The following is a 25082-nucleotide window of genomic DNA, read 5'->3' as shown; positions in this document are numbered from 1 at the left end:
GTCTTGGTAAGTCCAAGCAAGATTCAAGTTGATCTTTTATGTCACACTTGCAAGGGAAGGTCCTCCCTAGGGGACACTATGCAAATCCCCTGCTGGGTGCAGCAGTGGGGAAGGGACAGGGAGGAGCTGGGAGTGGCCTAGCTTTCAGCAAAGTGACAGAAAAGGTCTTCTGTGTTGGGAAGAAAATCACAAAACTCATGTCCATCCTACATGCAGCAGTGGGAAGAGGAATCCCACTGTGAAAGCGTGGATCTGCTGGGAGGACACAGCCCACATGCTTCTGCCCTCTCTGAAGGAATCTGAGTCCCTGACATGTAGACTTGTGTGTCCAGGGTCAGTCTTCCTGAGACAAACTGCCTGATTGCTCACATTCTTCCACCTCATCTACACAAGGAAACAGCTCCCATTCCACAAGTTCTGGTTATCAGAATTTTCTCCCAATAACAGCATAGAGTTGAGCTATTTCAAGAATTTTCAGGTATCTACTATTATAGGTTAATCATTTAAGAATGTTAGAGTGAGGTGCCTGGGTGGCTCAGTGGGTTAAGCCTCTGCCTTCAGCTCAGGTCATGATCCCAGGATCCTGGCATCTAGCCCCGAATCTGGCTCTATGCTCAGCAGGGGGCCTGCTTCCCCCTTCCCCCTCTGCCTGCCTCTCTGCCTACTTGTGATCTCTTTCTGTCAAATAAATAAATAAAATCTTTAAAAAAATAGTTATGCTGTTGAGAATGGAACAAGTCAGCAAAATGAGAGAGGAAGCAGATTGGGAAATAGACAAATTTTGGGTGCCTAGGTGGCTCAGTGGGTTAAGCCCCTGCCTTCGGCTCAGTCATGATCTCTGGGTCCTGGGATCGAGCCCCCCCATCGGGCTTTCTGCTCAACCGGGAGCCTGCTTCCCCTTCCCTCTCTCTGCCTGCCTCTCTGCCTACTTGTGATCTCTGTCTGTCAAATAAATAAAGTTTAAAAAAAATAAAGAATGTCAGAATCACAAGGAGTAAATGGTCTTTTCCTCTGGCTCATGGAATTAAATTTTATAGAGCAACCAAGACAAAAGAAGTTGACAAGGAAAAAATAATGTGTCTCAAGAGAGAGTCTAGAGCCAACCATAGTAAAGGGTGAACAAATTCCATGTTTGTGGCTGTGAATATGAAAGTCCTAGAAACTACTATAGTTGTTATAATCTGGGGTACACACACACATATATAGGTACATAGAAGGTCAATCAAAGGGTTTTGAAGGGTATAATCCCTTGGGATAATAGGACTACATAAGAAAAGAATGATTTTATATATAATTTTTTTCTAAGAGGTGCTTGGAAAACTCTTTCCATACTGCCTCTTTTTCAACAAATAGAAGGTTCTAGCAGGATATTCTTTATTACCACTTTGTGAGAAGTTAAAGTTCCTGCCTGGCCATCTGTGGGGAAGCCATAGCTATGATCCTACAATCCACAAGCAGAGTCCATGTGTGAGAAGAGCAATGGCTGCATCAACTGTTTTAATATCTCAAGGCACCCTGGGCCCATCATTGAGCTACTCTTGGTTTTTCATTTAAATACGGGCACTGTGGAATAAGGACCTGGGTCAGAGCTGCCCTGGGGTGACTGTCTACCTCCCCAGCCTTCACTAAAGAGGGAACTCACCCAGGTTTTCCTCATGTGCCAGCCTGATACAGGTCACGTTGAATGGAACACCTCCTGACAAACAGTGCCTATGTCAAATTGCTTCTGTTCAACAAACAGAATTCTGGAGCAATTGAAATACCATATTTTGCCTTTTTATTATATTTTGGTTAATTTAAATTCAGAGTCAGGCTGAACTGACCAAGGAAACAAATTAACAAATACTAGTCTAGGTAAGATTCCGCAAGAATGTGTGGTCAGAAACAAATTAACAAATACTAGTCTAGGTAAGATTCCACAAGAATGTCTGGTCAGAATATTGTAAAGGGATTTCAATTTAAAATAGAACCAGTAAATACAAAATGGAAAATCTCACATGTGAACCCTTGCAAGAATGGAAATTGAGAACTGGTGACTGATTTCCATTAAATGCCTGATTTATGGAACATGGAGATTTCTGTCCTGACCAGTGAACATCTGCCAAGAATGACTTCCCATCCTCAAGCCAGTGAATTCACTGCTTGGACTCAGGCTGGACTTCCCCTTCCTTGCATTCCTTGCCCATAAGTACAGCTTGCCCCAAACCCTCAACGGACACACCTGTGGCTCACTACAGCATGCACTTCTACTCAATGTCCAGTCCTTTAAGCTTGCCTTGGCTGTAAAGAAACAAGTGTGGATCCTCTCCCACAGGGTTCAGAGAGGGCAGGGTCTGGCAACACCTTGATTTCAGACTTCAAGCCTCCAGACCTGTGAGAGAGTACACTTCTGTTGTTTGAGGCCACCAGGTTTCCAGAACTTTGTTAGGACAGCCCTAGGTAATGACGTGCCCACTATCCAACATGAAAATGTAGATTCCGGGAAGTAGAGTAATAGCGAGAATCCTGTTGGGTTGGATATTATGACAGCCCCAGTTTTCAGAAACTCCTTTTTACAAAAGTCTTTAAGATGCGTGAGTTAGGAAGTATTGCTTATTTTGGTGAAATTATCATAAAACCTTTCAAGTTCTCCAAATTCTTTTTTTACTTTCAGTTTTAATGAGATAGAAATAACATCCAGCACTCTGTAGTTTGAAGGTGTACAACACAGTGACTTGACTTACTGATACTGAAATTGATGAAATTTTGGAATATAGGTGAGGTCCCCAGTTGATGGCCAAGAAAGAATTCTTGAGACATCTTTGGTGTAAAAGGGTGATTTTATTAAAGTCTGGGGACAGGAACCCTGGGCAGAAAGACCTGCTGCCCTGGGGTGTGAGAAGCAACTGATTATATACACTGGGGTTGGGGCTAGAGAAGACAAGGGAAGTTTCAAAAGGTCATTTACATGCTTAAAAGTCAACTCACAGGAACCTGGAGGCCTTGCTTTTTCAAACCAAGTTTGTTTTTGCCTCTAGCAAAGTGTTAGGGTCCGTGTTCAAAGGAAGGAGACTGACACAAAATGAAAGTCAAGCAAAGCTTTATTTGGTGCCAAGCATTGAAAATCAAACCGACCAGTCAGGGCCGTCTCTTACAAAGAGGCGATGATCCAGACAACTACCCCAATGCTCCCCACGCTCCCAAAGATGCTGCTCCCAAGGACCCCGACGCTATCACTACTACTTCCCTGCCTCACAGACTAACCTTTATAGAGGTGGATGAGCCCGGCCCATACACAGGTGGCCAATGAAATTGCAATACACAGGGAAAACTGCACAGTCATGCTAGGTCGGCAGTACGGGTGACCAATTGAATTTCAATTTACCATAGTAAGTATATGTGCGCCCCACTGATTAGAAGTCTCCATCCGGCCTGGCCCACCCCTATATCTGGGGTTTGCAAGCAAGTTCCTCCAGGAGGGGCAGGGTCAACCCAAGCCCACAACAAAATGGCTCCCTCTGGCCAACCAGGCTCCTACACAAGGCATTAACATGAAGACAGTTGGGAACTTCCGGGAAGAGCATTGTGCTCTGCCTCCCTCAAGTATTGGTCAGTGGACTGCAGGTTATGTTAATGTTATTCACGTTTCCTTCAGGCTTTCTTTCCCACATCATATATATAATAGAATATTATTCAACCATAAAAAAGATGGAACCAACCATTTGTGACAACTTAAATGGACCTGCAGGACATTATGCTAAGAGAAATAAATCAGAAAGAGAAAGACAAAGAGTGTATGATCTCACTTACAAGTGGATTCTAAAAGAAAGTAACAAAAACAAAATTGACTCCAAAAAAATCAGATTTGTGGTTACTGGAGATAGGGGCCCGAGGATAGGGGAAGTAGATGAATGTGGTGAAGAGGTCCAGACTTCCATGCATAAAGGTCTATAATTCTTATTGGCTGTTTCATGTCATAACCTGTTAACCTAAAATATGTAGAAAATGCAAAGTATTTTAAGATTCTCTGTCAGACAAAGGCTATGAAATGTTTCTGTACTATTTATAGATAGAAAGTACAACATTTGTAATTCTAAAAAGAACCTCTGTCACTCACAGACTTACAAAGTGTACTTTGGCCTGGACAACAAAACCAACCAGCGTCCAACACCAGTCACTCCATAACACCTAGCAATAATAAGACTTTGTACAGGTTAAAAGAACAAGGAACATGAGGTCCAGCTCAGCACCAGTCTCTGGGAATTTCCAATCTCAACCATTGTCCACTGAATGAGGAAGGACTTAGGCAAGTAGTTCTCATTGTACTTTGTCTCTATTGTTAGATGCTGTTGGTCTGAGCTCCATAAAGCTGGAAGCCAGTGTGTGACTGTGTGACTTGGAAAGACTGTCTCCTTGGGTCTGAGTCTGGCATCCTGCATCCCCTTTAAGAAGGACAGAGACTGTGCTATATCCAATCATTCTGGGTACTGTGTTCTCTAGACTTTGACAACCATGCAGCCAGGCCCACACTGTTTTGGATGAGATTACAGACATGGAGGCCTGGTCACATCCTGGATGCAATGGGAGTTTCCTCTCTTTGATTAAAGGGGAGTTGGTTTGTCCTTGAGGGAGATCAACAGGCCCAGCAGGGAGCTCCCCGGGCAGCAGCGGGGCTGGATTGCACTGCAGACGCCGGGGTCACCTCTGACTGAGGCTGGTTGCTTTGGACAAATAACTGAGAATGGTCACCCACAAAAAGTGAACTTCAGGGACAAGCTTCTAGTGGCAGGGAACACAGGAAAGACTCCATGAACTCTGAGTGTGCATAGTGTCTGGGAACACCGGAAGAAACAAGTGTGCTTACCTGCCTGACTGCTCTAGACCCTCCAGGTCACATTCCCCTTCTGCCTCACATGAATCAGCATCCAAATGTCTGACTCACTTTTCTTTCCTTTCTTGGTATAAGTATAAATATAGGATAGAGATCACACCTGATCCGTAAAGATACATGAGGGGATCATGTGCTGGATGGAGGCTTCTTATCTGTGAACATGAAACTCCCTGGTGATCCGAGGTCACCCATAGACTAACCAGAGAGAGTAACACAACAAGCCCATGGTCTGCCTGAGCATCCTCTGCCTCCTGAGTCCTTCATTTCTAGCATTCCACTTAAGGATTAATTCTGAAGGAATGGGCATCTGTCCTCAAAAGAAGTTTTTCCTTCAAAACCACAGCCTGTCTGGAAGCTAATAATATATTCCTTCTCTTCGCAGGTGAGGTTTGTCTTTTGAACTTGTATGAAGTTCTGGCTGACTCAGAAATGGGGATGGGAAAAGACAGGAACATTCTCAAGCCAACTCAGGGATTCTAGCTAGTTAAGTTTTAGTTGAAGCTGCCCGTGGAAGGAGAATTTGCACCAATTTTTCACCAAGACCCCAGAAAAGAATTACTTTTATTTTTCATTATAAGAGACAGTCTACCTGAATAAAAATGGAGATTATAAGCTGAGAACTCTCAAGTTCAATGCTGCTTTTTCCTTATTCATCAGCTTCAGGAACCTACACAATTCTTCTTCGAATTTCCACTAGGGAAGTGTTAAGACCCTCTACCATCCGTATCAAACTCAATGGCTTCAACCAATTCCTGAAATCCATGGAAAGGCTCCTTCACCACTTCTTTTCATCGCCCCTTGACACACATGGAATATTTAACAGCAGAGAGGTCAGGGCCAAATGAGGGAGTTAGTGGCCATTCCTGGTCTTGTTAATAAAAATACAGCCTCCGCATCTTTAAAGGAAATGGTGATTTTCTGCCTTAGGAGAGCAGGAGCCACATGGTGGTGATCATCCCATCTCCTCAGTCTCTGTTGACCAGGAGCCGAGGATAACCCAAAGGTCAAATATTCTTGGAAGCATAGTGTGCTTTCTATGCTTCCAGAAATGTGTATGTTGACCTTTCTAGAGAATGTACAAGGCCAAGTAGAGAGCAAGGATTGTTAATACATTAAAGTAATCTGGAAAAACTGGTTTCCGAGCCCATGGAGTGGACACAGGAGGAAATCACAAAACTGAACAAGAAGCTCTAGGTTACGACAACTTGTTAGAAACTCCCATGGGCACAGCTCCCTCCTATCTTCCATGTTTCACCTAGGAAATCAGGAACAACCTCAACCCAGAGAGTGCTCTCTTATATGCTGGACATTCAGCAGCCCTGGGGGAGATGTGAAAGCAATTATGAGAACATATATTAATCTATTGTAATGGGAAATATGCACCAAAATCATTTATTTAGGCAAAATAAACAGGAGAAGCCTACTGATTTTATGCCAAAAGTTAAAGCAAATATTTGCCAGTCACTGACAATCCCAACAGCTGTGGACCAGGACCTGCCACAAGAGAACAGCAGGAATTCAACACTTGACTTGGCCGCCCTCTAGTGTTCCATTGGTGTAAGGACCAGATGAAAGCAGGATTTTAAGGACAGATACTAATTGCACATCATACACCCTCCTGAGCAGAGCCACAAAGCAGAAATTGTGTCAAGAGAAACAGTATTCTCTATAAATGTTCTGGGAACTCATTCTGGGCATGCTGGTGTCGTTCTGGTTGTTGTCTGGTTGCTAATTTCCTCTAATGGCTATTGGGGTCCTGATGATATTTCTGGGGACTCTGCTCTACAGATGATTCCAAATCATGGGAAATACTCTTCCCCCAATGATAACAGAGTTACATCAGGATGAAGAGTGGAGGGAAGGTGCATTCCTTCCATTGTGCTAATGGTTGATTTTTCCTTAAAGAAGGAATCAGGTGACAGGCATCACTGACTTCTGGGACCAGACAATCCAGCTCTAGGAGTGCTGGGTTGGCCCTGGGACCAGGTGGCAGGGGAGTCAGTAGCTGTGAGTGGAGCCCAGAGCAGCAGAGGGTGCTGCAGCAGGTCCTGACAAGGAGAGGGCGGCCATGCCCTTGGGGCCAGTGAAGACACAGAGGACTGGAAAGATGACATCAACCCTTGGGACATAATTGACACTCCTAGGCCCCTCTTTGAAGAATCATAAAACACATATTCCCCTTGAAACATTTGCAAGGATAGGTTGCATGTTGTGGGCCCCAAAGTATGTCAGTAAAATTAAATGGATACAAATCATAAAGTGTATTCTATGAAAACAGAGTAATTGTATTCAAAAGCAATATCAAAAAAGCCCAAATATTTGGAAATTAAGTAAGAAATTATTAAAGAAAAGTACAGTCAAAAAGGGGGAAAAAAGGAAAATTAGAACGTTTTTTGAGGTGAAAGAAAATACCTTATAGCAAACTTTCTGGGAGTCAGGACTGTGCTGAATTTATAGGTCTGAATTGGTAATAACAAACATGCACGTTGCCAAAGAAATTCCTGATCAATCACCTGAGCTGCCCCTGTGACACACCTATGACAGAGGAGTATAGGGGACTAAAACACCAGGGTCTTTCCTGAAGAGAAGTATGACAATGCAAGGAGCACGGGCTCCGGCTGTGGCCCTGGACCGGGATCCTTGTGGGGAGATGCCTGGATCACTAGGCCCGCTGAGTTTATTTGGCAACACAGGCACAGCACAGAAGATTAGGGGAGTCCTCAGGAGCTCCTCCAATCACCCTAACTGGGTCCTCATGGGACAGGACCCCCAAATTCACTGCTGCACCTGCCACGCCAGGTGGGCAATTGTCAGAGACTCCACATGTGGAGCCTGATGCCTAGCTACGAGCTGCGAGCTGCTCCCCCAGGGCCTCCAGCTCCTTCCTCTCACACAGACTCAGAGAACGTCCTGTGAGTTCCCCAGAGAAGCTGCTCACTGGGGCAGCCAGGACCCCAGGCAGGAGGTTTGTGTTCGGGCCTGAACCACTGTGGGAGGAGACTGTAGACTTTGTGCACAGTAATAAATTCCCACATCATCAGCCTCCACCCTGCTGATGGTCAGGGTGAAATCTGTCCCTGACCCGCTGCCACTGAATCTGTCTGGGACCCCAGAGAAACGTTTGGAAACCAAGTAGATCAGGCCCTGTGGAGACTGGCCTGGCTTCTGCCGGAACCAACCCAAATAGGTTTTTCCATCACTGTGCAGGAGGCTCTGACTGGCCCTGCAGGAGATGGAGGCCGGCTCTCCGGGGGTGATGGGCAGGGAGAGTGGGGTCTGTGTCATCACGATTTCCCCGCTGGATCCTAAAGTGAAGAGAGACAAGTGCCAAGTTACATACAAACGTTTTTAATGATTTCCATTGCTTCTATCTCTTTTAGTTTAGCTAAAACACTACTTTGTTTTATTCCCATTACTTGGGGCTCCAAGCGTGTACCAAAAATGCACAATCACACTAATCAACCTGAGATTGGAGAGAGGCCTCTCATCATTGCTAACAACTCCACCCCTTCCCTGTCACAATCCCAATCAGAGCACAAGTCCTTGTTCCTTCTGGAATCTTCCTCACTCTCCTAGGTCTACATATGCCCTGCCCCACCCTGGAGGACTAGTCACACACCTGCTACCAGCACACAGAATACATTTTGAGAGCAGTGTGCCCTCTCAGCCCCCTGTCCACCTCCACTAATTCTCATCCTCACCCCACTCTGTCCTTACCAGGGAACCAAAGCATAAGCAGCCCAAGGAGCTGAGCAGGGAACCTCATTTTGAGAAGTTGATCAAGGAGTCCTGGTAAGTCCAAGCAAAATTCAAGCTGGGCTTTTATGTCACACTTGCAAGGGAAGGTCCTCCCTAGGGGACACTATGCAAATCCCCTGCTGGGTGCAGCAGTGGGGAAAGGGCAGAAAGGAGGTGGGAGGGGCCTAGCTTTGAACAAAGTGACATAAAAGGTCTTTTGTGTTGGGAAGAAAATCACAAAACTCAAGTCCATGCTAAGTGCAGCAATGGGAAGAGGAATCCCACTGTGAATGCGTCCATCTACTGTGAGGACACAGCGCACGTGCTTCTGCTCTTCTCTGAAGGAATCTGAGACCCAGAAATGTAGACTTGTGTGTCCAGGGTCAGTCTTCCTGAGATGAATGGCCAGCTTGTTCACATTATTCCACCTCATCTACACAAGGAAACGGCTCCCACTCAACAAGTTCTGGTCATCAGAATTTTGCCCCAATAACAGCATAGAGTTGAGCTATTTCAAGAATATTCTGATATCTACTGTTATAGGTTAATAATTTAAGAATGTTAGAATCACAAGGAGTAAATGGTCTTTTCCTCAGGCTCATGGAATTAAATTTTATAGAGCAATCAAGACAAAAGAAGTTGACAAGGAAAAAATAATGTGTCTCGAGAGAGAGTCTAGAGCCAACCATAGTAAGGGTGAACAAATTCCATGTTTGTGGCTGTGAATATGAAAGTCTTAGAAACTACTATAGTTGTTATAATCTGGGGTACACACACACACATATAGTTACATAGCAGGTCAATCAGAGGGTTTTGAAGGGAATAAGTACCTTGGGATGATAGGACTAAATAAGAAAGAATGACTTTATATATAATTTTTTTCAACATGGTACATGGAAAACTCTTTCTATACTGCCTCTTTTTCATCAAATAGAGCTAAGTTCTATCAGGATATTCTGGGTTCTTATTAGCACTGGTGAAGACCTGAAGCTCCTGCCTGGCCTGTATGTAGGGAAGCCATAGCTATGATCCTACAATCCACAAGCAGAGTCCATGTGTGAGAAGAGCAATGACTGCATCCATTATTTTAATATCTCAAGGCACCATGGGCCCATCACTCATCTAGTCCTGGGTTTTCATTTAAATATGGGCACTGTGGAATAAGGACCTGGGTCAGAGCTGCCCTGGGGTGACTGTCTACCTCCCCAGCCTTCACTAAAGAGGGAACTCACCCAGGTTTTCCTCATGTGCCAGCCTGATGCAGGTCACGTTGAATGGAATACCTCCTGACAAACAGTGCCTGTGTCAAATTGCTTCTGTTCAACAAACAGAATTCTGGAGCAATTGAAATACCATATTTTGCCTTTTTATTATATTTTGGTTAATTTAAATTCAGAGTCAGGCTGAACTGACCAAGGAAACAAATTAACAAATACTAGTCTAGGTAAGATTCCACAAGAATGTCTGGTCAGAATATTGTAAAGGGATTTCAATTTAAAATAGAACCAGTAAATACAAAATGGAAAATCTCACATGTGGACCCTTGCAAGAATGGTAACTGAGAACTGGAGACTGATTTCCATTAAATGCCTGATTTATGGAACATGGAGATTTCTGTCCTGACCAGTGAACATCTGCCACGAATAACTTCCCATCCTCAAGCCAGTGAATTCACTGCTTGGACTCTGGCTGGACTTCCCCTTCTTTGCATTCCTTGCCCATAAGTACAGCTTGCCCCAAACCCTCAATGGACGCACCTGTGGCTTACTATAGCATGCACTTCTACTCAAAGTCCGATCCTTTAAGTTTGCCTCAGCTGGGAAGAAACAAGTGAGGATCCTGTCCCACAGGGTTCAGAGAGGGCAAGGTCTGCCCAACACCTTGATTTCAGACTTCAAGCCTCCAGACCTGTGAGAGAGTACACTTCTGTTGTTTGAGGCCACCAGGTTTGCAGTACTTTGTTAAGGCAGTCCTAGGAGATGAGGCACCCACTATCTGACATGGAAACGCAGATTAGGGGAAATTGAGTAATAGTGAAAATCCTGTTGGGTTGGATTTTATAACAGGCCCCGTTTTCAGAAACTCCTTTTTACAAAAATCTTTAAGATGCGTGTATTAGGACGTATTGCTATTTTGGTGAAATTAGCACAAAACCTTTAAGTGCTCCAAATTCTTTTTTTCCTTTCAGTTTTAACGAGGTAGAAATGACATCCAGCACTCTGTAAGATGAAGGTGTACAACATAGTGACTTGACCTCCTACTATTGAGCAATTTATGCAATTTTGGAATATTGGTGAGGTCCCCAGCTGATGGCCAAGAAAGAACACTTGAGACATCTTTGGTGCAAAAAGGTGATTTTACTAAAGCCTGGGGACAGGAACCATGGGCAGAATGACCTGCTGCCCTGGGGTTGTGAGGAGCAACTGATTATATACTTTGGGGTTGGGGCAAGAAATGATAAGGGAGGTTTCAAAGGACATTTATACGCTTAAAAGAAGACTCACAGGAACCTGGAGGCCTCGCTTTGTCAAACCAAGTTTGTTTTTGCCTCTAGCAAGGCATTAACATGAAGACAGTTGGGAACTTCCTGGAAGAGCATTGTGCTCTGCCTCTCTCAAGTATTTGTCAGTGGACTACAGGTTATGTTAATGTTATTCACATTTCCTTCTGCCTTCCTGTCCCACATCCTATATATAATGGAATATTATTCAGCCATAAAAAAGGATAGAACCTACCATTTGTGACAACTTAAATGGACCCCCAGGACCTTATGCTAAGAGAAATAAATCAGACAGAAAAAGACAAATAGTGTATGATCTCACTTACAAGTGGATTCTAAATGAAAGAAACAAATAAAAACAAAATTAACTCCAAAAAAATCAGATTTGTGGTTACTGGAGATAGGGAATGGAAGGTAGGGAAATTAGACAAAGGTGGTCAAGATGTCCAGACTTCAAGACATAAATGTCTCTAATTCTTATTGGTTGTTTCATGTCATAATCTGTTATCCTAAGATATGTAGAAAATGTAAAATATTTTAAAATTCTCTGTCAGAAAAAGGCTATGAAATGTTTCTATACTATTGATAGACATGAAGTACGATACTCCTAATTCTATAAAGAACCTCTGTCTCTCGCAGACTTATAAAGTGTACTATAGCCTGGACAACAAAACGAAGCAGTGTCCAACACCAGTCACTCCACAGCACCTAGAAATAATAAGACTTTGTACAGGTTGAAAGCACAAGGAACATGAGGTCCAGCTCAGCAGCCTCTGGGAATCTCCAATCTCAACCATTGTCCACTGAATGAGGAAGGACTTAGACAGGTGGGTCTCATTGTACTTTGTCTCTATTGTCAGATGCTGTTGGTCTGAGCTCCATAAAGCTGGAAGCCAGTGAGTGACTGTGTGACTTGGGAGGACTGTCTCATTGGGTCTGAGTCTGGTATCCTACAGCCCCCTTATGGAGTCTGCTTAAGGAAGTTAGCCACTGCTTTGGCTGAGATTACAGACATGGAGGCCTGGTCACATCCTGGATCCAAAGGGAGGTTCCTCTCTCTGATTAAAGGGGAGTTGGTTTGTCCTTGAGGGAGATCAACAGGCCCAGCAGGGGAACTCCCCCAGCTGCAGGGGGGGCTGGAGTGGATTGCAGAGCCCTGCGTCACTTGTGACTGAGGCTTGTTGCTTTGGACAAATAACTGAGAATGGTCACCCACAAAAAGTGAACTTCATGGAAAAGCTTCTGGTGGCAGGGAACACAGGAAAGACTCCATGAACACGTTTACCCTCTGAGTGTGCACGGTTTCTGGAAACACCTGGAGAAATAAGTGTGCTTACCTGCCTGACGGCTCTGGACCCTCCAGGTCACATTCCCCTTCTGCTTCACATGAATCAGCATCCAAATGTCTGACTCACTTTTCTTTCTTTTCTTGTTGTTAAGTATAAATATCGGATAGAGATCACACTTGATCCATGAAGATACATGTGGGGATCATGAGCTGGATGGAGGCTCCTTATCTGTGAACACAAAACTCCATGTTGATCTGAGTCACTCACAGACTAACCAGAGAGAGTAACACAACAAGTCCATGGTCTGCCTGAGCATCCTCTGCCTCCTGAGTCCTTCATTTCTAGCATTCCACTTAAGGATTAATTCTGAAGGAATGGGCATCTGTCCTCAAAAGAAGTTTTTTCTCCAAAACCACAGCCTATCTGGAAATTAATAATATTTTCCTTCTCTTTGCAGGTGAGGTTTGTCTTTTGAACTTGTATGAAGTTCTGGCTGACTCAGAAATGGGGATGGGAAAAGACAGGAACATTCTCAAGCCAACTCAGGGATTCTAGCTAGTCAAGTTTTAGTTGAAGCTGCCCGTGGAAGGAGAATTTGCACCAATTTTTCACCAAGACCCCAGAAAAGAATTACTTTTATTTTTCATTATAAGAGACAGTTTACCGGAATAAAAATGGAGATTATAAGCTGAGAACTCTCAAGTTCAATGCTGCTTTTTCCTTATTCATCAGCTTCAGGAACCTACACAATTCTTCTTCGAATTTCCACTAGGGAAGTGTTAAGACCCTCTACCATCCGTATCAAACTCAATGGCTTCAACCAATTCCTGAAATCCACGGAAAGGCTCCTTCACCACTTCTTTTCATCGTCCCTTGACACACATGGAATATTTAGAACAGCAGAGAGCTCAGGACCAAATGATGTAGTTAGTGGCCATTCCTGGTCTTCTTAATAAAAATACAGCCTCCGCATCTTTAAAGGAAATGGTGATTTTCTGCCTTAGGAGAGCAGGTGCCACACGGTGATGAACATCCCATCTCCTCAGTCTCTGTTGACCAGGAGCCGAGGATAGCCCAAAGATCAAATGTTCTTGTAAGCATCCCCTGCCAAGGCTTTCTATGCTTCCAGAAATGTGTATGTTGACCTTTCCAGAGCTCTTACTAGGCCAAGTAGGGAACAAGGATCATTAATAAATTAAAATAATCTGGAAAAACTGAATTCTGAGCTAAATGGAATGGACACGGGAGGAAATCACAAAACTGAATAAGAAGCTCTAGGTTATGACAACTTGTTAGAAACTCCCTTGGATCCCTCCTATCTCCCATGTTTCACCTAGGAAATTGGGAACATCCTCAACCCAGAGTGCTTCTCTAATATGCTGGACATTCAGCAGCCCTCCTATCTCCTATGTCTTACCTAGGAAATTGGGAACATCTTCAACCCAGAGAGTGGCTCTCTCATATGCTGGACATTCATCAGCCCTGGGGGAAATGTGAAAGCAATTATGAGAACGTATACTAATCTATTGTAATGGGAAATCTGCACCATAATCACTTATTTAACACTCAATAAACAGGAGAAGCCTACTGATTTTATGCCAAAAGTTAAAGCCAGTGTTTGCCAGTCACTGACAATATCAAGGATGGGAAATGGTGGACGGAAGCAACTTCTGTTTTTGGCTTAATGCTCGGGTTTCAAGATTTCCATCATTTGCCTTGGTTTCAAACTATATTGCAGTGTTGGTCCCAACAGCAGTTCGTCTCTACTCAGAATATGAAGAAGAGAAGGATCATGAACAACAACCTGTTACCAGATTTGTGTCAGTGTTAACATTTACAGAGAGAGAGATGGAGACCTAGGGAAAGAGAGCATGAGAGACAATGAGGAGATGAGGAGCATAATTTGAATAAACATCCTCATAGCAATAGAACCTTCCAGGTGATAGGCAAATGAGGAACAACTTTGATCAGGACCTGCCCCAAGAGAACAGCATGAATTCAACACTTGATTTGGCTGCCCCCTAGTGTTCCATTGGTGTAAGGACCAGGCAAAAGCCAGATTTTAAGGAGAGATACTAATTGCACATTTCACATTCTCCTGAGCAGAGCCACAATGCAGAAATTGTGTCAAGACAAACAGAATTCCCTACAAATGTTCTGGGATCTCATTCTGCAGGTGTTGGTGACATTCTGGATGTGGTCTGGTTGCTGATTTCCTCTAATCAGTATTGAGGCATGAGATGGTGGCATGTTTAGTCTCTCGGCTGCTGATGGAGCACGGGATGGGGCAAATTTAACAGCTGTTGGAGATTACTGTACACCTTGACTGAAGAAATAAACCCCAACATCCTCAGCATACACTCTGCTGATTTTAAGACTGAAATTGATCCCTGACCTGCTGCCACTGAATCTGTCCAAGACCCCAAAGTCCAGGATGGAAGCCAAATAGATCCAACTCAATGGAGACTGGCCTGGATTATGTATGAACCAAGACAGGTGTTTTCATTACTATGGATGAGGCTCTGACTGACCCTGTAGGAGATGGAGGCTGGCTCTCCAGGGGTGACGGGCAATGAGAGTGGGGTTTGCTTCATCATGATATCCCCCCCAGACCCTAAAATAATGGAAGGAAAAGCAAGATGCACACAAACATTTTGAGCCATTTACATACTTTTACCTTAATAATTATTTCATGCTGAAATTTTTGTGTGATTTCTCCTCACGTGCCAAAAATATCCAATTTCAAAAAAATTAAGACATTCAGGCACAAAGGGGTCTCCAGAATTCTCCTGCATCAGTGCCTTCTTCCTGTGGCACGGTCTTCACTACATCACAGGTCTTTTTTTTTTTTTTTTTAGGTCCTTTTCATTCTCATGATTTAATCTTTGCTAATTATTTCAGGTTAATCATTTTTTTTAAAAAAGATCCTTATAATTTTTTAAAAAATTTTTTACAAAGCGCAAGAGTGATTCTTTCTTTTTTCAGGTCTTCATTAGACCTCTGGTCATTGTTCCATAGGTGGTTCCTAACTTTGCAGGCTAAAGGTCAAATTCTGTTCCCTGGAGCATGAACAATATGCCTTTAATGCATGGTCAGAATACACATGCAGAGCAGTGGTGTCCCTCTAGCTCATCCTCCCTAACCCATTCTTCTCTCTCATTTCCCCTCTGTTCTGCCAGGGACCCAGAGCATGAAGAGCACCAGGAGCTGAGCAGGAAACCTCATTTTGAGAAACTGAATGGATGAGCCCTGGTAAGTGAAGACAAGTTTAGAGGTGACCTTTTCTCTCAGATATTTAAGTGAAGGTCCTCCTTAGGGAACAATATCCTTTTTTGGGAACAGCAGTATGTAGAAAGAGACATCGGAAAGGTAAGAAGGTAAGAAGATGATCTTGAGAGGAAATTCACATAAAGTATGTTCTGGGTTTGGAGGAAAAGCAATAAAGGAACAGTACTTGCTGCCTAAAGAAGTTTGAAGAAAGATCTGACTGTGGAAGTCTTGGTCTGTGCTGATGACCCAGCACACTGGCCCTGACACCGTAAGAGAGCACAGACACACTGATGATGGAGACACATGTGTCTCGCTAGGATCAACCACTGGGAAGTGAAAGGCCATCTTCTTGGTTTCCTGAGAGCTCAGTTATAGAAGCACATAGTTCCCAACAACTCTGGTGTTGATCAAAAGAGCATCTCTAAAAAACAGATGGTATTCTCCTAGTACAAGTCTTGTCCAGTATAGGTTGTTACCAGGATAACTGTTGAAGAATGTGAAAAGCAAGCATAAGAATGGCCATTACCAGTCACCTAGGGAGTTCAACACCATGAAAGGATTCTGTCGAGGAGTCGACAGGGAAAAACAGGTTGTCTTCTACATAGAGAGCTAAAAGCCCAGTTAAAGTAAGAGGGAAATAGGAAAGATTTAAGTATCATGCTTGTATATAAAATTCCTGGTCATCAGTGGATGGGTGTATATCCCATCATCTTACCTCACACACACCAGATTCATCAAAGCAATTTCTTAATGGAAACACATCCTAAGATAATGGTATAACATAAACAAGGACTATTTTTATATCTTTTCAATTTTTTCTGATTTGTGTTCAGGAAACTCCTCTTGTACATTCATACAGTCTTTCTCATCATGTAGGATAGGTCTTTTCATGGTTTCCAAGTTCTTGTTCCTTCTCTGGGAAAACCAAAGTCTCCCCCCTGACCGTATGTGGCCCAGCCATGACAGTGAGTCTAGAGTTCCATAAAGATTTCACATGACAAGAGCAAGAAGTGGAGCCATGGTTTTAATGTCTTGGGTTCATACTTCCCTAGGACTGATGTTTTCCTTCAAAGATAGCCACTTCTCAGGGGCATCAGATTACCATACAGCTGGTCATTGAAATAGGGTAGCCAACTGAATATTCTTCTCTTGTCAGTGATGCAAGTCATGATGAATTGGACAGCTCATGAGAAATGGAGCTTATTTTAAATTGCTTCTCAAGGATAGTTGCTGTCCTAATTAAAAAAAAAAAAAAAGAAAGAAAGAAAAGAAAGAAAGAAAGAAAGAAAGAAAGAAAGAAAGGAAGGAAGGAAGAAAGAAAAGCAAAAAAACAAAACAAAGAAAGAACCCTAGAGCAGTTGAGAAGAAGAGTGTGTAGCTCTATGTAAACTTGGGTAACTTAACCCAAAGTCATATGAATTGCCACGGAATACAAGCAAATAAATATAGTTCTAGATAAGCTTCTCAAAGAACACTTGCTTTGATTATCTTCTGGGAACTCCTAAAAATGAGAATTTTTTACAAAAGACCTTATTTCATAAGCAAGAGAGAGAAAGAGTGAGAGAGAGGGCACAGAGTAGATGGAGTGGCAGACAGCAAGAGAGGTAGCCTCCCTGCTGAGCAAGGTCCCAAGCAGTAGTGGATCCCAGAACCCTGGGATCATGACCTGAGCCCAAGGCAGACACTTAACCAACTGTGCCACCCAGACATCCTGAAAATAAGAATTTTTAACAAGGTTGGAAAATACAGTTGAGTAAAAGTGACACAGACTTTTAACTGTTAAGCTCTATGGTAAGAATCTGGGTTGTCAGTAAGAAATTAACAGTGAGGGGGGCAGGATTCTAATAAGAGTCTCATACTTCATTACTTACAGTTTTATTTACTTTTTCCTTTCATTACCTTTTGGATTTTGTGTCTCTGGATTTCTTTATTATGCTAACTAATTCAATTCGGGGTCTTCTGAAAATTTTAGACTCCTAGTGAATTATGCTGGAGAAAGGAGTCAAAAACATATGCAGCTGAAAAAGAAGAAAAATTAAACCCCAGAACAAACATGAAAACAAAAAAAGAACAATAATCACAGGTGTTTCTTATTTATTTATTTATTTTTAAAGATTATTTATTTATTTATTTGACAGACAGAGATCACTAGTAGGCAGAGAAACAGGCAGAGAGGGGGAAGCAGGCTCCCCGCTGAGCAGAGAGCCTGATGTAAGCTGGATCCCAGGACCCTGGGTTCATGACCTGAGCTGAAGGCAGATGCTTTAACCCACTGAGCCACCCAAGTGCCCCAATCTCACAGGTCTTAAACCTAGTATTAAAGGATTATTCTGTAAGGGTGTGATTAATCACTTTTACCCACTCTCCAGTATGAAACCCTGATTTATGGGAAAATGAGTAACAGCAAGAAAGCTGCAATGCTTTCTTCTATTATAAATTAATCCTTACACTGTCCTTTAAACAAATATTTTTAAGATGATGGAATTTCAGAAAGTATTGCTACTTCCTGTGAAAATTAATAGATACCTGTCTTAAAAGTCTGACATTCTAATTGGTTGTTTTATCTCAAAATCTGCTGCCCTCAAGAATACAGAAATGCAAAATCTTGAAAGAATATTTCTTTATTCTTTCTTCCTTTCTTTTTATTAACATATAATGTATTATTTGTTCAATAGAAAAAAGGCTTTGAACTTTTCCTTGACTATCTACAGACCAGAGGCACAATGTTCCCCATTCTAGACAGAGGTCTCTCCTGTAAGTCAACACAACATGCCAGTGTCTGAGAGTGGGCTAGTACTGAGTTATTACTGTTAGAGAATTCAGTCACAGGGGTTATTACTGCGAGAGAATTCAGTCACAGGGAAGGCAAAAACTTTACTATAGCAATATTCACATGGAAGGTGTATCTAGGTGGACTCTTATGAACTTTGACTTGCTCAAAAGCCCAAAATCCCTCCAGTGCAGGCAACTTTCTGCTCTTCTGATGATTAGGGAAAGGGATGTTTCCCTTGATGTATTAGGCAGCTCAGGCTGCTGTAACAAAATGCCACAGACTGGGTGCTTTCACAACAGGAAATTATTTCTCACAGTCCTGGAGGCTGGAGACTCTAAGATGAAAGGGCCAGCCTTCACTTCCTGGGGATAGAACTCTTGCTGACTTGTGGTCAGTTGCCTCAGGGGCCACACCCTCTGAAGCTGAAGAAGCAAGAGCATTGGGGGGGCTTTGTTGGGAGTCACTGTCTTGACCTTGTCTCGTCCCATCTGGACTCCCCCTCCTTTTTCTTGAAGGATAGCACATGTGGGCACCCAATAGCTCTATGGTTGCATCCTGTAAAAGCTCTGAAGCCCCATATTCCATCCTACCTTCCCTTTCCCATGTGGTGTAAGCAGGCAATGTCTCTACAGGTATAATCCTGAATCCAGCTTCTGCTGAGATGACTGATTACATCCTGGGAGTCACACCCATGTTTCTTTCTCCCACGGAGGATCTCAGTTCACCCTTTGTATTCTCTTCAGAAGCTCTCTCGGTTTTTTGCAGTATGAATTGGAAAAGAATTTTCCAAATCTTCAAGTCCCTGGGTTTGTTCTTTATAATTCCTTTTCTAATTTATTTCTCTGTGTCCATAGTTTACTATAAACAACAAGGGGGACAGACCTAAGTTATACCTTCAGTACTTTCTGTAGAAGCCACCTCTGCTGAATATCCAATTTCATTGTTTCCAAGTTCCACCTGCCAGATCTCAGCCATTATTAGCTACTGTCTAAGAGGATCACTTTTCGGGGTTCTTGGCTGACTCGGTTGAAGAACATGCAACTCTTCATCATTTGGGGTGTGCTGGACCAGAAAGGCAGAAATCTAGTTAGGGTGTTTCCTCACCCACTCCATGCCCCAAGACTCTGTGCACACTCCTTCACATATATCCGGATCAGGGAAACTGATCCACACCTCCACTGCTGATTGAGGCTCTGCTGGGCCTCCGGGTTCCTGTGTGATGTCATTTTGCATCTCCTCAAGGCCTCTAGTGGTCTCTACTGCGCAACCTCTTGGAAGCCCAACAAGTTTTCAGAAGCTGTCCTCTGCTGTTGGGGTTGATGGTGAGGCATGACTTCAGGTCCACTTGCACTGAATTGTCACTAGGCCTTGATCGTTACATATAGGAAGCCCTCCCATCCATCACTTTGCTGTGAAGCTATGGCGGCTCAAGGTCAGACTAGGAAGCCAGGTAGCTGGCTTTTCAGTTCTGTGTTTCCTCCTAAGGACTACAGTAGACTTCTTTCTAGGTTCCTATCACCAGCCCTCACCCCTGACGAACATAAGCTAAGAGCAGAGGAATGTCCAGCAGCGAATGCCTGTTATGTCCCCATTTCCTGAAGTCCACCCGTTGACTTAAAGTTTCATTCTTCTGGGAAAGGAAAACAAAAATTCATTCTATTCTTTTTCCTCCAAAGGGAAATGCTATACTCTACACCTTCCAGTTCATGATTTTTATTTTTATTTATTCATTTATTTGAGGATCTTTGGCACACAATATGCCATTTATGCTATTTGTTGTTGTTGTTGTTCAGAAAAAAACACAAGTTCTGGAATGTCAAGAACTGGCTTTTACCCTCAGCAACAGGTAACGGAAGCAAGTCAGACTTTTAGCATTAGGATATTTGACTGCTCTGTACAAGTCTGTTTAGGTGTCCAAACGCCACAACATTTACCAGTTGTTCTCAGCCAATTCCTCCTGAGGGGATTTTGGGTTGAATTCCTACCTCAACCATCTTCTTGGGATGAGAAGAAAAGGAATAAAAAGGAGTATAAAATTGGAAGAACAGGGAAACAGTAATTTCTGAATAGAATTAAATATTACACTTTTAAAAGTTGCTTGAAAATGGCTAAACCCCAACATTTGCTCAACTTCAGTTACCAAGAATCTCCTCAGTTGGGGGATATTATAAAATTATTTATTTATTTATTTATTTATTTACACTTTTAACTTATTTTTTAAACAATTTTTATTTAAATTCAATTATTTAATATATGATGTATTACTGGTTTCAGAGGTAGAGGCCTGTGATTCTTCAGTCTTACATAATACCCAGATTTCATAACATCACCCACCTTCCTTATTGTCCAGTGCCACGTTAGCCCATCCCCTCACCTCCCTCCCCTCCCACAATCTTCAGTTTGTTTCCTAGGATTAAAAGTCTCTGATGGTTTCTCTCTCTCTCTGATTTCATCTTGTTTTTAAGATATTTTATTTTCATGTGACTAAATATAAATTGTAGGCAAGACAGGAAGAAGTAGGATGAGCTTTTCCTCAGCTCTCCCAAGGGTCATGACTGGTTGTTCAGGAGGCACATAGGCCCCCCACACCATGGCTGGTTCTTCCAAGCAAGGCTGTTGCCATTGATGGGGCCTTAAGCCATGATACCTGATGTGAAGGTGAAGTCATCCTGATACACATACACCTGCTCTCCTGAGTCTCCAACATGGTTCTCTTGCACAGACTCAGAGACCCTGCTGTGACCGCTCTTCAGACCAACAACACGTGTGGGCAGCTGGGCCAATGCAGGCAGGAGGTTTGTGTTCAGGGCTGAACCACTGTGGGAGGAAATTCTAAACTTTGCAGGCAGTAATAAACTCCCACATCCTCAGCCTCCACCCTACTGATTGTCAGGGTGAAATCTGTCCCTGACCCGCTGCCACTGGACCTGTCTGGGACCCCAGGGTAACGGCTAGAGGCCAAGTAGATCAGGCTCTGTGGAGACTGGCCTGGCTTCTACAGGTACCAATGCAAATAGTTCTTTCCATTACTGTACAGGAGGCTTTTACTGGCCCTGCAGGAGATGGAGGCCGGCTCACTAGGGGTGACGGACAATGAGAATGGGGTCTGTGTCAGCACAATATCTCCGCTGGATCCTAAGGGAAGGAGAGAGAAATGCAAAGGTCAAACGTTATTAGCATTTTCATATTTCCCTTCCGTTATTTATGGTATGTGAGATTATTTCTTTTCTGTGTGATTTTGATGCATATCCCCCACATATTCAATTTTAAGAAGGAACAGATTTTGTAAGATACAAAGGGGTCCCTGGTAGTCACCCTATACTACCCTCCCATATCTATGCTGCAGGGGTCACCAGAACACAGACTTTTCTCCTTTTCCAATCTTCCTCAGCCTGACAGATCTCGGTATGTCATGCCCCACCTTGAGGGAAAGACATACACATCTAACTAGCAGATACCTTCCATCTAAACATGGAGAGCTCACCTTTCCCACCCTATTCTCCTTTCTCATGCCCCCTCTGCTCTTACCAGGGAACCAGAGCATCAGCAGCCCCAGGAGCTGAGCAGGAAACCTCATTCTGAGCAGTTGAACAGATGAAGCTTGGTAAGTCCAAGCAATGTTTGAGCTGACCTTTTATCTCAGACCTGCAAGGAAGGATCCTACCTAGGGGACAATATGCAAATTCCCAGGTGGGTGAAGCCATGTGGACAGAGCCATGAGAAGGGCAAGACTCTCCTGTGAGCAGTGTGAAATAAAGTATCTTCTTTGTTTGGGTGAAAACCAAGAACACAGTCATCATGTTGCCAAATGGCATCAGGATCAGATTCTGAATATCCAGATCAGCATGTGGGAGATGAATGACCATCTTGCTTAGCTCCTTCCCGGCTCATATTGGGGAAGAGATGGCTTCGCTTCACGTTGGTATTGATGGGCAGAGTCTGCAAACACAAGATGGACATGAAATGGTTGCAAAGTAGTTCGGTATCTCCTCTTACCAGGTTAACAGTTAAAGAATGTTGGACAGTTAGGCACAGTCTTTCCTTGAGATCTAGTGAATTAAACTGCATGGAACCATTCAACTTAAAAGAGTGAGACAAGGAGAAAAAAAAATCTTCCAATAGAGACAGAGAGCAAAGGAACTGTTTAAGACAAGAGGAAAAAGAGAAAGAATTTTATGTCTCAGGCAATGAATCAGAAATTCCTGGTAACCAGTTGTTATCATCTGGTGAAAATCCCATCATACTTACCTCACTATATATGTACCAGGTGAATTCAAAACATTTCTTAAGGGAAGAACTTCTTTAGGAGGACAGAGCAGAATAAACAGGGATAATTTTCTAGTATTTTTTTTAAATATTTATTTGACAGAGAGAGAGATCACAAGTAGGCAGAGAGGCAGGCAGAGAAGCAGGCAGAGAGAGAGGGGGAAGTGGGCTTCCCGCTGAGCAGAGAGCCCGATGTGGGGCTCGATCCCAGGACCCTGAGATCATAACCCTGGCCGACGGCAGAGGCTTAACCTACTGAGCCACCCAGGTGCCCCTCTAGTATTTTTGACTCGTATTTAGAATATCTCTTCTTTTACAGAATCACTTTGGACATGTATAATGGGGTCTTGTATTACTCTTTCCTATGAAATACAACATTAGAACTTCAGAAGTCTCCATTGTGCTTAGCTGTGTATCTCATCATCTATTGCCCTGAAATGTCCAGGAAATGAAAAATCTCAGAGAAATTATTTTACAGTCAGAAAAGGGCTTTGAAATTTTCCTATACCACCTGTACACTGAAGGATCAAAAATGCTTTGCTGAAATACCTGTCTCCCTCATGTCTCCAAAGCACACTGCATCCTGGACAACAAAACTGACCCCAACAAAGCTGGTCGATGCACACAACACAAATAAGTAACACACATTAGTCAGGGGTGGAGAAAGACCTACCCTGAGGTCCAGGAGGGGAGCAGCCTTAGGGAAAGCCTATATCGCGCTTTAGCCACCCTACTTTTCTTAGCAGGAACAAAATGCTTCTGCATTACTCCTGTGACTCTGCAAACATCAAGCTGCTTGAGTTACATAACAGAAGGGATACTGAGTCAAGTGTATTGGAAGCAGTGGAGGCCCGTCCTATAGCTGTAATGAGAGGGAGTTCAAATACAAGGCACGAAAGCAGCTGGAGGATTGCAGGTCATGCTCAGCATACTCACAGCTCACTCATGGGATGGACAGGTGATGGTCCATGCCCTGCTGACTCCCTTAGGGAAATCATGTTCATGCTACTCAGTACGTCTTTCACAATGAAGTGGTGTTTGAGCCAGATGCTGGGCGGAACTGAGGTGCAGAGGAAGGCCTAGGGCAACAGGCAGAAGCGTTCAGTCCTCAGGGAGTGACTGAGGCCCAGGGAACTGGTGGATCCATAGATTTAGTTAGGTGTCATGTGTTTATCATGGTGAAGACAGACACAGTGTCCCACACATGTTCTGTGGGATCTAGTATCTGGAAGCAGGCAACCATCTCCAATGTCCAATGTCGTTCACTTTCTTAGGTAGACACGGGATTGTTTTATTTTGTGATTTCAAACTTTCACTTACTTCCCCCATAACTCCGTAAATAATATGCCCCTTAATTTAATCAAAATATTTCTAGAGCACTATTGTCAATGGGGCATCTGTAAGGCATATGTATATCTAGGCAATGTGCCTGGAATTTGGAAATACATTAGTCGTCAGTTGTCATTTGATGATGGCAGGACCACCAACATTTCTTCAGGGATTTCTTTTCCCTTCCCTTGAGGCATTTGCGTGATCATGGCATGTGTATTAATGGATGGATCTATCCACCGGGTTTTGCAAGGTACTACCTAGGTCTTATCCACATATTATAACTGAATTTGAAATAAAAGTCATTTCCAGGTTCAGGTAGGATGGAGTAGATCTCAGAGGAACAACACTAACATTGCAACAAATGCAGAGGAGAAGAAAAAAAAACAAATGTAAAAATCATGTTTATGATGAGATCAGAGAGCCATGAAGAAATGAGGACAAGATGATCTACAATTCCAGAGACAGAAAGTGTGTTGTAGGTGGTGAGATGTTCTCCTATTATTTTATACCCTCATGGAATTTGCAAAATCTGAATGTGGGCATGTCCTTTGGCTTGACCCAGACAGGTGGTTCTGCTGGGGAAGAGAATACAGCTGAGCTTGGGAGGCTGCAGGAAGCTGCTTTAATAGATCAGCCAGAAGCGAAATGTTACCCCCAGGGGGGATTTCTCCTGGGAACATCTGCTGAAGTCTGGCATGGGAAATATGGCTGGGCCTCCAGGCCAGAAAGACAGAGTAAACCTCCCTCATTGTCCTGCATTTACCCCCTATAATGCTGCACTGATTGTTCCTATGTCTCAGACTTGAGCCTTGGCGACCACCACTGCATCCCTGGCCAACCTTCCCAGCTCTGGCCCTGCCTCTGGTCACCATCCTCTTTGTCTACATGGTTTCTCAATCATCATTTTTCTCAAATCATCCCAGACATACACTGGGGTAGAATCCCATTTTGGAAGTTCACCCATGCTCTCCTTGCTTACATAAGAATGTATGATAGATCTAGGTTAGGAATGAGGTAGGAACTTCACTAAACTTGGAGTCACGA

General features: G+C 43.3%; 1 gene segment (V, D, J or C); it reads right to left on the bottom strand.

Annotated features, from left to right (window-relative positions):
- Positions 1-7804: 7804 nt before the first annotated feature.
- On the bottom strand, positions 7805-8658 carry LOC111158397. The segment is given in 2 exon segments: positions 7805-8175; positions 8588-8658. Coding segments are annotated over 2 exon segments (420 nt in total).
- Positions 8659-25082: the final 16424 nt, after the last annotated feature.

The sequence above is a fragment of the Enhydra lutris genome, unplaced genomic scaffold (genome assembly GCF_002288905.1).
Source record: "Enhydra lutris kenyoni isolate GAN:26980312 unplaced genomic scaffold, ASM228890v2 scaffoldscaffold59, whole genome shotgun sequence".
Lineage (NCBI taxonomy): Eukaryota > Metazoa > Chordata > Mammalia > Carnivora > Mustelidae > Enhydra > Enhydra lutris.
The sequence above is the reverse complement of the archived record's forward strand: the minus strand, read 5'-3'. Positions and strand labels throughout refer to the sequence as shown.